Source organism: Corvus hawaiiensis, chromosome 4, assembly GCF_020740725.1.
Source record: "Corvus hawaiiensis isolate bCorHaw1 chromosome 4, bCorHaw1.pri.cur, whole genome shotgun sequence".
Lineage (NCBI taxonomy): Eukaryota > Metazoa > Chordata > Aves > Passeriformes > Corvidae > Corvus > Corvus hawaiiensis.
In genome coordinates this window covers 41,168,815-41,184,842 of record NC_063216.1, presented here as the reverse complement: position 1 = coordinate 41,184,842, position 16,028 = coordinate 41,168,815, and the positions used below count along the sequence as shown (strand labels likewise).

Genomic DNA, 16,028 nt, shown 5'->3' with positions numbered 1-16,028 from the left:
CTAAAATGTAAGGAGGCTTGTGCTTCAGTGGTTAATTTTGGCTCTTTATTGAGCTCTGACGTGGAGGCTGTACTTGCAGTTCTGTGTCAGCCCATCTAAAGTGAAGAGCTGTGCACTAGAATCAGTCATGAGCTGGTGAGAGGGAGGGAAAAGCCCGAGACAGTACTTGTGCCTACTTTGGATTTCAGAAGGCAGCAGCTGTAGAAAGAGATGCAGGCCCACTGCTCCGATGAGACTGGTGATTGGATGGAGAGGGGAAAACACGGTTGGCTTTTGGGATTACTTCTGTGCTGGAGCAGAGTGTTTGATCAACTCTCTTCTGCTTGAGAGAAATCTAAGTGAAAATGACTGTACGTACTGCAGATTAATGTGACGGACGAGAAGTGGCTTAGCAGAGACAGCAGCGTAATTTCAAAGAAGATGACTGTGCCTGTCTAGTCCCTTACAGTCTGTAGAGTGCATGTTTGAGCTGTGCTTTCACTGCGAGTGCAAGTATGTGCTACCTGGGGTGGGCAGCGTGCGGTGATGCAGGGAGCACCACCCGGACCTTTCAGGGGAATTGAGCTGCTGTCCATCTCAGAAATATGAAATCTAACTGAGGTAAAGCCCCAGCCGGAAAGATGCAGCGATCTGCTGAATTGTCAGTGTTTAAAGGCACGGAGGTTAGAAGAGGGTGTGTTCGTCTTCAGAAGCAGAAGTCTCTAACCAATCTCACGCTCATCAGTGAAGGGGAGAAGAGGCGATACTCATACAGGGAGAACTGGTTTGGAAACGCCTCCAAGTCCAGCCAGAGTTACCTACGGCGGGAGACAGAAGCTGGGTGCAGAGGCTCCCTCTCCAAGGCATTCTCTCAGTCAGTGCACTCTCTCTGCCACTCCAGCCTCACCACACCCCAAGCATTTCAGGGGATACCACCTGCTGGAAGCAGGACATCCAGGAGGTCAGGAGACCAGAGTACAGGTGAAGGCTTTCAGATTGACAATGAGGAGAGCAAAAAATCAGATGATGAAAATGCACCCTGTACATCCCATTTCCCCAGCAGGACCTGGGCAGAGGAGGAGGAGGAAGGGTGCTTGCGTGAAGGGACTGCACATCTGGATGAAGATGTCATAATAACAATGCTGGGTGACCTAGAACAGGTCCTTTACACTGATATTTTAGGTAAGTTAACTTTGGCTTGACATCAGGAAGGGCAGGAGGAGACCCAAGTATTAGCAGATATCTGCATAGAGCAGATTTTTGATCTTGACAGTGATTTCCCGAGACAGAACTGGGTTTATTTGCAGTAGTATGCAAAAATAGGGTCTAGCCATTTCTTCTTTGTTTGCTTACTATGACCTCTTAAGACTGTATGAAATGAAGACAAATGTCTAAATTGCTTTTGATGGGTGCAGGGGCAGCAACAGCCTGTGAATAACTGAGTATAGTTTGCTTAGCTTTTTGAAAAATAAGTGCTTAAATATTTTGAAATATTTAAGTGCTATTAGTTTATTCTTAAATTATTTTACTTTATTGACATTTTTTCTCATTAATTTGAAATTGATGTCTTGAATCCAGGGTTTGGGTGGGACAAAAAATGTCTTGGCCTTCCTAAAAACTGCCCCTCCAGTATTTCTTCCCCCTTCCCTAACCCCCCTGCAGATAATTTTACCCCTACATGTAGAATTGTGAATGCCAGGGTTTCAGTTTAGCTTAAATAGCCAGTTTTGTTATATCTGTGCATACCAGTGAGTATTTGAAGTCCACAGCCATAGGTGCTTCAAAGGCTTCTGTGTAACTGGCTTTACTTTTCATCTCTCAGCCCTTTATAAGAGTGCTAAAAGTGTTCATTTCCAAAGCTTTGTTCTTCAGCCAGTCAAATGGTTGAAATAGCTGCTTGCTTTTCAAAGGTTATATGCTATGTGTCCAGCCTGGAGCTTCTTGCTGGCAGATATGTTAGCCCTGATTGTGTTTAAACATTAAGGACAAAATTTTTGCTGTATATGTAGTGTAAAAAGCTGTCATCTCAACACAAGAAAGAAACAAGAATTCTCTTTGTATGCATACCTTTTATTACTTGATTGTACCAATAGGTTAAATAAAAGGGCTTCTGCTAGAGATCAGAGGCTTGCTAGCACAGGAGACTGAGCTCTAACCTGCCTCTGCTCCTCTTCAGCTGTTTGTCACTGACAAATCCCTGTTCTCTTGTAAGCCTCAGTTTCCCCACTTGCAGAGTAAAACTGGTGCTTTCCTTTCTGAATTAAGTTAATATCTAATAGTGGACAATTCTCTGCAGAGATGCTTATTATTTGTAAATCCTTTTATGCAAATCAGACAATTGGTGGAACTGTTATTCTCCCATTTGCTTTGGGCTGTGATTACATGTGCAGAAGAACGGAAATCATTATGAACAGTATTATTGAATGTGAAACTATGGGTGAGCCTCAGAAATGTGAATGTAAAAGTCTAACCCAGGTATCCAGTAGTTCCTATAAAATGTCTATTTTGATTTCCTGTGAATGTATCTCACACAGTGGAAGAAATGAATGTGTTTTCCAGAAATTTATTGAGGGAATAACGATTCACTGTTTATAGGCAAAAATTTGGGGACAGTCTTTTGGAATAATAATGTTTAAGATAAATGATGAAGCTACTAGTGATTGGAGCAAATGGCCTTTCTTGTAAGAGGAACAGACTTTTGACAGAAAGTTTCAGGGTACCCTGGTTTTAGTCTTATCCTAGACTCCCCATGTGTGAGACAGATTGGCTTTTTTTTATTGTCCAAACCAGAATCACTTGAGATAACAAGACAGGGAGCATTTCTGATATGTTAGGTCATGCAAATATGGCCAGACTATGATGGCAGTGCACCATAACATAAGAAACAAGGTATCCAGAGGAGTCTGGGATCCCTTTGAACCCAATCCTGATGCAATAAGCACTATAGTGTCTCCACTAGCAGGCATGGTGTAGTTAGTTTTCAGAAAAATAAACATATTCAGCATCCCTATGGTCTTCTTTACAGAAGGAGGCTTGTAGATGGGGAGTCAGTATTGTTGTGAAAATGTAGGATCTTGTACTCAGTGCAGAAAATTTCTTCACTGTCATGTTCAACTGTTTATACTTTCTGACTTGTTCATCCATGGTACAGCAGGATTCCAGTGATATGGCCTTTAGAGAAGGATGGAAAGAAAAAAGAAAAATTCCTTTTAAAGCCCTAGAACAGTTAGAGTGAGAATTTTTTATAAAGTACTGTGTAGTATTTGAATATAGTAAAACTTCAGTTTTAACTTTTTTTTTAGTAAAAACTGGTGGAAATGTTTTGAAATTACCCTCTGTGTCACTGAGAGATCAAAAGAGATTAGATCTCAAACTTTCACCTCTGCAGGATAGAATAACCCCAATTTTATGGTATAATTTGTCTGAAAGTGAAATATTCTTCACTGTGAAAATATATTTTGGCAGCTTGCCATATATGTACCTTTTTATTTAATGTATTGCAATTATACCTCAAGGCTTTGTTATGTCATTTACTGTGCAGTACATACTAAAAAAGACAGTTGCTGTCATTTTTGCTGCAAGAATTTGCAGTGTTAACATACAGAAGAGGACAACTGACAAGGATAAACAAGGAAGGAAAAGGGCAAGGTCACTGTAGAATATGAATTGTATTCAGTTCCTCAAATAAATATAAAGGTAAAGTATTGTTTTGACTCTAATTCTGCCTGCATAGACCCTGGAATTGGTCTTTCTGTTTAAATAGAAAATTTTCTTATGCCAACAAGCTACTCTTTCACCTCTGGTTCAAGGCAGGGCAGGTAACAGTTCCTGGATCTTCCCTATATAGGTATTGTGGCAGGAATATAACGTGCTCCTGGAAGTCAATTTGAATGCGCTTGGCAGAGCGGGGAAGGCAAAGGGCAGTGACAGTGAGGAACTGAGTGCACCACAACTGCCTGGAGGCAGGCATGGACAGTGTGCCTGGAAATTGTCTGGGCTTTGAAAAGCAGTCTCAGTCTAACAAGACATAAATGTCTTCAGCATGAGCTGAAGCATGAGCCCTTTTGCCTCACAGGAATCTCTAGGGTGGTGCAGAAACTTCTGCAAAGAGTTCATGGGATCCATGGGTACATTGATTGCCAATGCTTTATCAAACACATCTAGCTTGAAACACAGGAACAGCTGTAGTTTCAGTGACTGAACATTTGCCTCCTGCAAGGTACTACATGTAAAAATGTACACAGGTGGTTTCTTTTATGGAACTAAATATTGTGAACAGACATGGCCTTGGGGTGTGGCTTGAGAAGAGAGAGTTTGGCAGCACTGCAGGGCCTGTATCCCCGTCCTGCCCAGGTGTTGTTCCCACTGTCAGTTCCATGGTGCCAACACAGATGTTTATAGACATTAACGCACCGAAGAATTTTTTTTTGAGAGATAAAATAGGCAAACATCATTTACTGAAGGACTGTTTGGCTGCAGCAAAGAGGACAGAAGACACAACCAGGGCAGAGGAAATGGGAAAACCTCAAACTGGCATTGCTGTGAAAGCTAGCTTGACATTAAGCCACAACTGCAGGGTATGTTGGCTAGTACAATGCATCACTTGCCTATTGAGGAAGAATTAAAGCTTATATGGAATATATATGAAATAATTTATTTCCATTTAATATCAGGAGTTGAGATTTTTCTTAACTGCAGCATGTTTGGGCAATAGGACCTGACTGCAAAGGGTCTGTGAGGTATGATGTGAAATTTGTAATAGAGTCAAAGAGGAATTATTTGCACTTCAAGTTCAGCATTTTTACATGTAACTCTAATACCGATGCTTCTTTCCAACCTTCTTACAAGCAGCAGATACAGGATACAATCAGCAGTAGAACAGCAGCTTTGAACAAATCAGTAATTTTTGTCACAGAATTTCTTTTTAAATTCTCTTATTGTTCAAAAGTAAAATGAATTAAACTTCCTTGATCTATGAATTTGCTAGAAAACCTGCATTTCTGTTTCTTGGTGTATGACTACTGGAGGTTCCTTTGAGACTTATTATGTTTTTCTTTTGTAACATATTATACGTGTCTTCTCTCCTTTTTAAAATTTAGTTTTAATTGTATGGAGTAAACATTGTTCAGGATGTTCTAGGCAAAGTTCTGAAAGCTTCTTTATCTGAAATATGAGACCAGTTTTTCACAATGGATCCTGAAGGCTGTTGAAACCTGTAATTGTACAAATGATGCACGTGTGTGGAGTGTTCAGATTTGTATCCCAAGAAGCATATTTTATTTTATCCCATACAAAGAATAATGTCCCTCTTCAGGAAAGCATTACAGTCCTGGAAGGATGCTTTATTAAGTGCCTTACTTAAGGAGTACTTTGAAATAGCCTTGATGTTAAGTGAATACCAAAGAGTTGTTCTAAGAGTCATCCCAGTTCTTTCCAGACACAGATTTAATGTGGCTTTTTTTCCTACTGAGTTATGTAAAATGTCAAGGACTAAAAAAGGCCTTTATAATGTATCAAGTGGTCTGGGGCTGCATCATGCCTTGATTACAGAGGATAAAAATTCCAACACTGTAAATCAGAGTTTCATTAATCGATTTGGGCCTTAACAGGGATACTTTGGTGGGCTTTTTTACATACCACATGTTATTTGTAAGCATATATGTGTTCTATTAATGAAAGGATTAAGTTTTATTTTTTAAAAGATTAAAGGGACAGCCCTATTTACAATCGTGTGTGTGTGTTCTCAGCTGTGGATATATGTGTGCACTTTATTGAACCTTATAAACTCGTGTTCAAGTGTATGTGGGTTTTACTGTTTTCTTCCAGGGGAAGACCCTGAAACAAGAAGAATGAGAACTGTCAAAAACATAGCAGATTTGAGACAGAATTTGGAAGAAACCATGTCCAGCCTTAGAGGGACCCAGATAAGCCACAGGTATACTGGTTTTGTGTAGACTGCTGAAAATATGGATCATGGGAGAGTATTACTAGTTGCTGAATGACTGAGAGACTTGCAAGGAAAATTACCTGCGACAGTAAACTGCCATGTGACTTTCATATAGTATACTGTCAAAGTGTCTTTATACAATACTTCACAAAGATAGTTGTTTCATACACATTTACTTAGAAGCCTATAAAATTTATTTTAGGTAATTTTATAAGTAGATGTTGGGGATGAGATCAAATGCAAGGAAAAATCTAAATGTGAAAAATAAATATGTTGGCCATGGGAAAAAGACCCACTGGTGTAGTGTTATAGCTTTGAGCTCTCCAGGTGTTGTTTCTTCCCTCTCCTTCATTTATCTTCACATGTGAGCTCCCTTCTGTTTTAATTTTGTTACAGATAAACTACCGCCTTCTGATTGGTCCCTAGGGTCTCCGCTAATTTTGTTACACACAAAGCATGTCTCAAGCATTCCATGCATGTGATTGTTTTCAATCACACTAAGTGACACACTCATATGGTGGATTTTCCACCAAAATAGTTTTCCTGCAGCACCTTCAATCACATGCACAGATCAGCAGAGCCTCTAGGGCCAATATTCTCTTGTTCCAATCTTGGTTAAGATGCCAGGTGTTTGGCACCATTCCCACAAGTAGAGGTTATAGAATCATAGAATCATAAAATTGTTTAGGTTGGAAAAGACCTATAAGATCGCCAAGTCCAACCATTAGCCCAGCACTGCCAAGTTCACCAATAAACCCTGTCCCAAAGTCCCACGTCTACAAGTCTTTCAGATACTTCCAGTAATGGTGGCTCCACCACTTCCCTGAACAGCCTGTTCCAGTGCTTGACAACCCTATCCATGAAAAAATTTTTCCTCATATCTAATTTAAACCTCCCCTGTCACAACTTGAGGCCATTTCCTCTTGTCCTATCACTTGTTATCTAGGGGAAGAGGAACCCCCATCTGACTACACCCTCCTTTCAGGTAGTTTTAGAGAGTGGTAAGGTCTCCCCTGAGCCTTCTTTTCTCCAGGCCAAACAACCCCAGCTCCCTCAACTGCTCCTCATCAGACTTGTTCTCCAGACTCTTCACCAGCTCTGTTGCCCTTCTCTGGACTTGCTCCAGCACCTCAGTGTCTTTCTTGTACTGAGGACCCCAGAACTGGACACAGGATTTGAGGTGTGGCCGAGTACAAGGGGTAACAATTTCCCTGCTTCTGCTGACCACACTATTGCTGATCCAAGCCAGGATGCCACTGGCCTTCTTGGCCACCTGGGCACACAATGGCTCATGTTCAGCCATGTCACCAGCACCCCCAGCCCCTTTTCTGCAGGGCTTCTTTCCATCCACTGTGTCCCCAAGGCTGTAGTGCTGCATGGGGTTGTTGTGACCCAAGTGCAGGATCTGGCACTTGGCCTTGTTGAACCTCATAAAATTGGCCTCGGGCCTTAGATCCAACCTGTCCAGATCCCTCTGCAGAGCCTTCCTGCCCTCCAGCAGATCAGCCCTCCTGCCCAACTTTCTGTCATTTGCAAAATGACTGAGGGGGCACTCAATCCCCTCATCCAGGTCATTGATAAAAATACTAAACAGGACTGGCCTCAGTACTGAAGACATATACAAGCACACGTGTGCATATGGTGAAAGCACATACACACACGGAGAATTTTTAGAAACAAATATGCTTTCCTCCAGCCTTCACTTTTCCTGATATCTCAGGAATAGAGAAAGCACAGTTCACTGACTTCTCCATTCTGTTTGGCAGCACATTGGAGACAACTTTTGACAGCACTGTGACAACTGAAGTGAATGGGAGAAGCATACCGAGCTTATCCAGCCGATCCACCCCGGTGACCTGGAGGCTGGGGCAGGCCAGTCCTCGGCTGCAGGCAGGAGATGCTCCATCCTTGGGTGCTGGTTATCCTCGCAGCAGTGCAAGTCGCTTCATACACACAGACCCTTCTCGATTCATGTATACCACCCCGCTGCGCCGAGCAGCTGTTTCTCGCCTTGGAAATATCTCACAGATTGACATGAGTGAGAAGGGAAGTGGTGATTTGGACATATCCTCTGAAGCTGACGTTGGTGGCTACATGAGTGATGGGGACATTCTTGGGAAAAGCCTGAGGACTGATGACATCAATAGTGGGTAAGCAGCACCTTTTTCTCCATTTGAACCAATGCATGACTGTTTAGAAGGATTTTTCTGAAAATTTAGGCACACAAGTATAAGGTACGTTATAGTTGCAATATTTAAATATATGTATAAAAAACCAAACCTCCAATCTGCCAGTGATACTCTCAGCTGCCTTCAAATTCTGTTCTTCTCCTTTAACATTAAAATTACTTTGCTGTGAACTTTGAGTTCCAGTATTACTTACTGTAATTTCCTGGTTGTCTGGTGAACCATCATTTTGCATTGGTTTCCCTGGGATAGGTCTTCTTTTGGTATTTTTATGTGTTGTTTGAGATGGTAGGTATGGCATTGGATCCATCTGATGAAAAGCTGTTGTTGACACCACTGACTTTCTCTGTTTCCACTTCAGATATTGTCTAGTATAGTTGGTGTAATAGACCTTTATTGCAGATTTTCAACTGTGCATATCATTTGAGCAGTAATAATATCTTTTCGTAAAACACTAGACCAGTTACTCTCTTAATAGATCCAGGAGGAAGAATCACAGTTTTTATTTTTGTTTGCTTAATCAGTTGATTGACTTTGAGGTACTGCATCCCCTGTGTTTCAAATCACTGTTCAACAAGTCTTATATCAATCTAGGAACACAAGTCAGTTTAGTCCTGTGTATGTTAGAACTCATAGAACATCATTAAGAAAGGAAAACTATGTTACAGTTTAACTCATACTTAAATTATTATTCAGTGCTGCTGTTGGCATCTCAAGGCTGCTTGCTGACTGATGTTGAATAGACATTCCATAGAGTACATGGTCATGTCACACCACCCTGCTTCACTCTGTAATTTTAGAATTCTTGCTGTCAATCTAATCTCTTAGTTTGAAGTATAGCTATGATTAGAGAACAGTGGGTGAAGAAATTGAGTATGACACATTCCTAAAGGCAAATCTAAGTCTGTGATCAAAGCTCTCTTTGGAGTAGTGTCTCATCTCAAGCACCATCCAAAGATAGATCTCTAGAAGAAGCTTCACTATAAAGAAAGCATATTCCTGTATCTCCCTGGTCTGCTGTCTCAGTGCTTTGTGTATGGAGCACTGCTGACACCATTGTCCACAACACCTATGTCAAGTAGGATGCCATATTTATATGTGCTAGAAAAGAGAAAATACATATGGAAAATATGATACTTTAATGTCTGAGGACCTCTTATCATAAAGGAAATATTAATGCTGCTTTTGACAGATGCATGGTTTTATTCCAATTTTTTTTAAAAAGGGAGTCCTTTGCAGTGCCTGATGATTTGTATTAATTAGCTTATCACATTAAAGGATGAATATAGTCATCTTATGTGACTTTTCTTTGCATCTCTAATAAGGATAACTCAATGGATAGTAAGTTGCTCTGTGCTCAGTTAACGTTTTTAGGCGCAGCAAATGTTAAAAACAAGTTGATAAGTTCTGAAATTTCAGGATTCACCGAGGCATGTAAAGTCTTATCTCCTCTATGCCTCTTCCACTATCAGTTTAATTACTTTAAACACTTGGGGGACAAGAATGCAGCAGTAATTAGAAATTAGTGCAAGGAAGGCCTGTTGCACTTATTAAGTCTCTCCATTCAGACCTTACTTAGAGAGGAAAAAAATCCATACAGTCTGGATTGCATTCAAGCCACAGCTAAATTTAATATGCCATTCTAGAGCTGTGGAATCTACTGGATAATTCAAGGCTAGCGAAATTATCTGTCAAAAAAGTCTGAATTTTGTCTTTAATAAAAAGATGAATATAGTATGTAAGTGTGACTGTTAATTTACCTTTGAAAACAAATGTGAAGTTACCCTCTCCAAACTCCAGATACCAAGGTTTCAGAAATCCTTTGCTGAACTGCAGGCCAAATCTTACCCATGCATTGAATGCCTCAGAGTTTTGTCAAAAATAATCAAAGGAACCCTTTGTGTTTTAATGCCTTGAGGTTGCCTTCATCCATATTGCCACCCAAGACATGATGCCTTCTCAAACTGGAACTATCACAGAGGGTTCCACTGCTGCATCTTTGGTCTCAAGGCCTGCACCTGTTCACCCACCCTGAACCACGTAGATGGAGGCAGAGGCAGGTGCTCCCAGACTGCTCCATTGGCCCTCAGGTCTCTTTCACAGTTGATTTCAATTAAATTTGATCCCATAAGGAACCACAGGGAGAGGGCCAACAGAAAGTTGGAGCAGCAGTAGTGTGTGTGCCTTGGTTTTTGCCTGGAATTTTATGCTGTTACTAAAGTTAAATGTTTGTGTGCTTGGATTGAAAGATGGGTTTGTGTGCCACCATTTCATGGCTGGAGGAGAGATTGTGATAAAGATTGAATTTATACAATTTGATGATTGTTAAAGTGAGTAAACTCTGGGAAATCACTTTAGCCATCAACCTAGCATTAGGACTATGCCTATTTCAGTAAGTCTGTATTTTATTTTGGGTAGGTTCTATGAGGTATAGAAAACTCTTTTCTGAATATGTACACTTCTATGTTTGGTGCTGTGCATGGCCCTTCAAAAATAAATTTATGCTTTGTTGGTACATGAAAGTTATTAAAAAATACAAAAGGGAAACATAAAGAACAAGGGCCTAAGAGTGAAGACAGTTTGATGAAAGATCCTTTGGGAGCATGATGGACAGGTCTTGAGAGTAAGACAGGCTTGTGATGCTGCTCTATTATTAGTTCCAAGATTTGTCATAGAGACAACTAAACTGTAGGTAGACATTCTAGTAATTATTGCTGGTGCTTTTAGTTCACAAACTTTTAGTGGCTCTCTAGTGAGTAAGCAGCACTATACTCACCGGTTCATTCCTTAGACATTCATTGTAATGTGAAGTGGTGGGAATCAAGCAAAAGGAACATACAGAAAAATATCATTGTAAGGTTTTCAGTGGATATCTTCTCTTTTATATCTCAATAATTGCATTCCGGCAGGGACTATGAATTTGGGTTGCTAATTTCTGTTCCCATTTGGAAAAAGAAATGCTGCTAATTTTTTTTTTTTTTTTTTTTTTTTTTAGCTGGAGTGATGTTTCTTGCACCTGGTGCTATTTTTTGGCAAAATCACAGCATTTAAAATGTGCTTTTGAAGATACTTGAGGGCTTCTGTCTAAAAACATTTTAGTAAAAGAAGGTGGCCTGTAAGACATCATAGTAAAAGGCAAATGATCCCAGAAAACAGGCAGATACCCAATCTCCCTGTGCTGGGCACATAAAATGGGAATATTTAGTATCAGTCTACCATCTAGTAAGACAACCTGTACCTTAAACATTTGAATTTCACAGACCATTAACTTTAGAGTGAAACACGGTTGCCAGATGGCTGCATTCCCCACTGTTTGACCACAAATTTATTTTCAGGTACATGACAGATGGAGGACTCAACCTATATACAAGAAGTCTGAACCGAATACCAGACCTCGCTGCCTCTCGAGACGTCATCCAGAGAGGGGTTCATGACGTGACTGTGGATGCTGACAGGTAACAGTGCTTTGCTAAGTAAAAACCTATTTGAGCTTTATAAATATTTCACATTCTTCATACTTGCTAAAGTATCACATAAGGAATAGGAAGAGAAAGCAAGATTCTGAGGCTGCAAGGTTTCTGAGCACCCAAAATAGCAAATACCACAATGAGCAGGGGAAAAAAAGCAAATTCCTCACATGGGAAGGAGACTTAGGAAGAACTTTTTGTTGAAGATGTAAGAGAAAATATTTAGAAGCCCAGACCTTATTTGCAATCTTGAACTTCTGAAATGGGATGTGATTTTTACAGGTTGCCTTATCAATTGATGAGCAAGTGGAAAATTCTCATGGTCTCTAGGCAGCAGACAGCTTATATCCCTGGTGACATGGTTTAAAACATGCATTTGGATTTGGCTGGAAGTGGAACCATAGTCTTGTTCACCTGTTTTGCCCTTTGCAAGTATCAGAAGAAGGCAGTACTGGCAAGTAGTGAGAAGTGAGAATTGGGGTTCTATCCCATTGTCTGTGCAGTGTGAAAAAAGAAGCAACTCCATCCTGCCGTTATATATGGGTGTGAGCATAAAAACATGCTCCCACTAGTATGTCTGTTTCTTTTCCTTAAGCTTAAAGTAGATTCATATTCGTGGCTTCTATCCACATCTGAGAAATAAAAATTCATAACCCAGCTTTTGCAGAACTTGGAGCTGTCAGCTCTGGGGTTTTGGTCACACCATCACAGAGATAAGGAACAGCTGTGAAATTTGGCAGTCTAAAATTTTACGGAGTCGATATGAGTGCCCTCTTTTTAAAATTAAGTTTCTTTTAGGAAAAAAAAGAAGTATTTATCACAAAGGGAGGAAAGGTTCATGGAGTGATTCTGGTTTTATAAACCCAGCAAATTAGTTGAAGAAGTTCTAGGATATTTACCTAGGTATGATATAATTTTCACTTATCACATTTTCTGATTAAAATATAAGTCAGGAATAGTCTGCCTTGGTCAAACAGTGCAAGCAATGCATCAGGATAAAGAACATAATTTTCATCTAGCGAACTAGCTACTTAAAAAAGAGGGTTGCTTTAGCTGACATCAGAGCATTTGTTGACCTTGCAGAAAAAACCCTATTTTAGATAGAAATTCAAATGAACACAGCTAGGTTCTTTGGAATGCAAGCACTGACATGATGCAAAGACCAGAGAACACGTATAGTAGGCGTTTAAGAAAATACTTTGGATAGAACTCAGGCAGTAACAGAAGGAGAAAATGAGAAATGAGATGTGGGCAGGAGGGACTTCTGTGGAGATCTGTATGTGAGAACAGGAACCTTACGCTCAAAGTGAGAGAGAGGGTGGAAAATTTAGAGGCTAGCAGTCATGTAATTAGAGAATGTCACTAGTGCCCACGTGTTTTTATGTCTCTCTCTTTTTTTCCCCCGGGAGTGAAGTTATTAGAGCTCTTCCCACCACACAATATTCACACCCAGGTTTTGAACCATGCAGATTTCCCCTGAGGAAAAAAAAAAAAAAAAAAAAAAAAAGGTCCAAAATAAGGGATTTTTTACTTTTTCTTAGTATTCCTCAAGTTCTAGATGCCACTCAAACACTGGATGCTTATTTGTGTTAATGTATATGTTTGTTCTGTACAGTGTGCACGTACATACGTATTTTGCAGAGTCTATCATCTACAAATGTGAAGTAGAACTTACTTCGAGTAATGACTGCTTTTCCTTACACAAAGAAAGAAAGCTGGATTCTTGTGTTCTTCCAGACCCTCTAAATGAGGTTTTATGGAACATACTATGTCAATATTTAATTAAAAGGTTTGTTCACAATGCACAGGCGTGAGGTATCTAAATTATTGCTATTCAGACAATTCTGGCATTCCCTGACCTTTCAATACTTTATTTTTACAAACTTAATCGTTCTTCGTGGACATAGGGTGGGGGTTTTTTTTATGTATAAGTGTATGTTATTCCTTGAACAAGCAGAAGTTTTTTAGGAAGTGTAAAATATAAATATTTTTATGAGTTCTGATGATAATAAAACACATGCTTACCAAAACTGGTTGCAAAAAAACCTGCGTTAGTTAGAAAAAAATTGTTTATCATGATCTTCAATGATGTGTGCCACATTCGATGTGACATCAGGTAGAAAAAGTAGTAGAGATTGCTGAGACTTTGGTAGGGTAAATTTTGGTCCTAAGATTTCATCTAATCTCACGTAGCCTTTTACAGCTTTTTTTTTCTACTCTGAACAAAAAATAGTAGGGTTTGTGTCATAGCTTCAAGGTATGCCTTGCCACTGGTATGATGACCTTCTGTGAAAGAGGATTATTCTCCTCTCTTTCATCCCTGTAGATACATGAAGGACATACACATTTTCTCTGTGGCATTGTTAGTATAAAACTTTTTCATAATTGGCATGATCTGCCCTTGCCTTTCTGTTGTAAAGGACTCTGCTGGCATCTCTTTTCAGGCAGGAAATAAATTATATGCTGCAAATATCTGATTTACATTAGCAAGCAGGAGAGAAATTTGGCATTTTGTCCATTACTAGAGACAGCATTTTTTGCTGACAGCAGTCCCATATTCATGAAAACTCAACCTGGGTTTTCTCTGACAAATTGTAGCTTCTGCTTATATTTTAAAACTTTTTCTCTTTATGAGCTGGCAGTACAATATTCTTTAGAGATGAGGGCTGATATCTCTAAGGGTAATGCAATTTCTGGTAAATTTATACTTTCAGACTGATTCTCATTTCATGGATAACGTAAAAAGACAAGCAGGTCCCCGGTTTGATCACACTCTAAATTGGTTCAGATAGCACCTGCATCTCCACATCTTGCCAAAAAGCAAAGGTTTGAAGGCTCTCCATGTGGAAACGTAGTCTGAGAGAGCTCATCCCGATAATAACATTAAACTGCTCTTTGAACAACTTCATAAAAAGTTAAATTCATGAATTCAGCATAAATCAAGGCTTAAGCTTCGCTTGCATGCTGCTCTGTAAAGCACATTGGTGCAGAAAGTACTACAGCAAACTTGCTTGTTCTGGGGAAGGAATTGTAAAGGCTGAAGAGACACTGGCAGCATCAGATGTCAACAGTTGTTTCTTTTTTTTTTTTTTTTTTTTGTTAATAAATGGTTATTCCTTCCAATTTACCTTGCTTCAGTTACCATAAGAAATTAGTCAGAGAGCAAGATGGATTTTCTGCATCTGATATAACATGGGATATGGCTAAGGGAGTTCTCAGTGGTATGATATGACACTTCATTTCATTTTTTGTCCTGTCTACTTCCTCTACACTCTAGCATTTGCCTCCTGGGACTTCTAGAGGGAGTAGTTGAGGAACATTCTTGGAGTTCAAAACCTTCTTCAAAGTAAGATGAGCCAAAAGAGATTAGATATAAGCACACAAAATTAATTATTCAGAAGAAAAAGGTTTATTGCAAAGTAAGTTGTAATATTTCCAAACCACCCTGTGATGTTCATGAAAACTGTTAGGGAAGTTTAAAGTAAGCCCTATTAGAAGGAAATACAGCTCCACTTAGCTCAAGCATTGTCCTTCCACTCCCTATACCTGCAAAATTTAATGCAGTGTGTCACAAACCACAGTTTTCTTCACCTTCGTCAGTCAACAGATGTTGTACAACCACTTTCACCTCACATCCCTTGAATGCAGTATTCTTTCTTTTTTACCTTTTCTTTGGATGAAATCCAAAGCTTTAAAGTTTATGCTGCTTAGTGTGCTGCTATCATGACCCACTTCAGCTACTTTGCTGTTGCATTGAATCTGAGCCCCAGTAATTGAGAGTTCCTATGCATAAGGAGTCTCTCAAATGCTTCCGCCATCTGTCACATGTGCAGAAGATTTGGCAGCTATCTCAGACTAGCTCAGGCTTGGCCTGTTTGTTCTCAGCCAAACCATAATCACCATAATACATTATTAATTATAATAAAATAATTCCAGATTTTGCCTGTAGTTTATTAACTAACTTCCTGCATGAATGACTATAAGTCGTCTTCTGGTGTTTGTCTGAGTAGATGAGCCTTGAGTTGGAATATTGTGCTTTTGAAAAAGGAATTTTTCCAGAGTTCACATAGGCATTGAACTGGGAGCTCTGTTTCATAGGGTTGGTCATATTAGAAAAGGCTGAGACATGAACAGTAACTTAAAATCCAAATGGAATAGAATGCCTGTTCTCATACCTTACGTTTCTAGAAGCACATTGAAATTTCTGCTGTCATTTGGAATTTACCCCATTGGGATGTTGCTAAATGGCAGGGCATACTTTACGTTTTGCCTTTCTATCTGGATGATTCTGTGTAATGTGTATTTCATCACTGTACTAATACTGTGCTTTCTGCTATGTGTCTCTAGTTTGGTATTGATGGGACTATGCAACTCTTACCTGTTCAGTTTACTGCTTCTGGTTGCAGAGCAGGATTTGCTATGGGTGAAGGAAATGTATATGCCACAATA

At 39.7% G+C, this 16,028-nt stretch overlaps 1 protein-coding gene across 10 annotated transcripts in view; it reads left to right on the top strand.

The window, feature by feature from the left end:
- NAV3 (neuron navigator 3) overlaps positions 1-16,028 on the top strand; it is a 531,757-nt gene that overhangs the window by 416,548 nt on the left and 99,181 nt on the right. For all 10 annotated transcript variants that reach the window (XM_048300218.1, XM_048300219.1, XM_048300217.1 and 7 more), the window contains 3 exons: positions 5,806-5,914; positions 7,693-8,076; positions 11,448-11,567. In XM_048300218.1, coding sequence (XP_048156175.1) covers positions 5,806-5,914; positions 7,693-8,076; positions 11,448-11,567 — 613 coding nt within the window. The remainder of the gene's footprint in view (positions 1-5,805; positions 5,915-7,692; positions 8,077-11,447; positions 11,568-16,028) is intronic.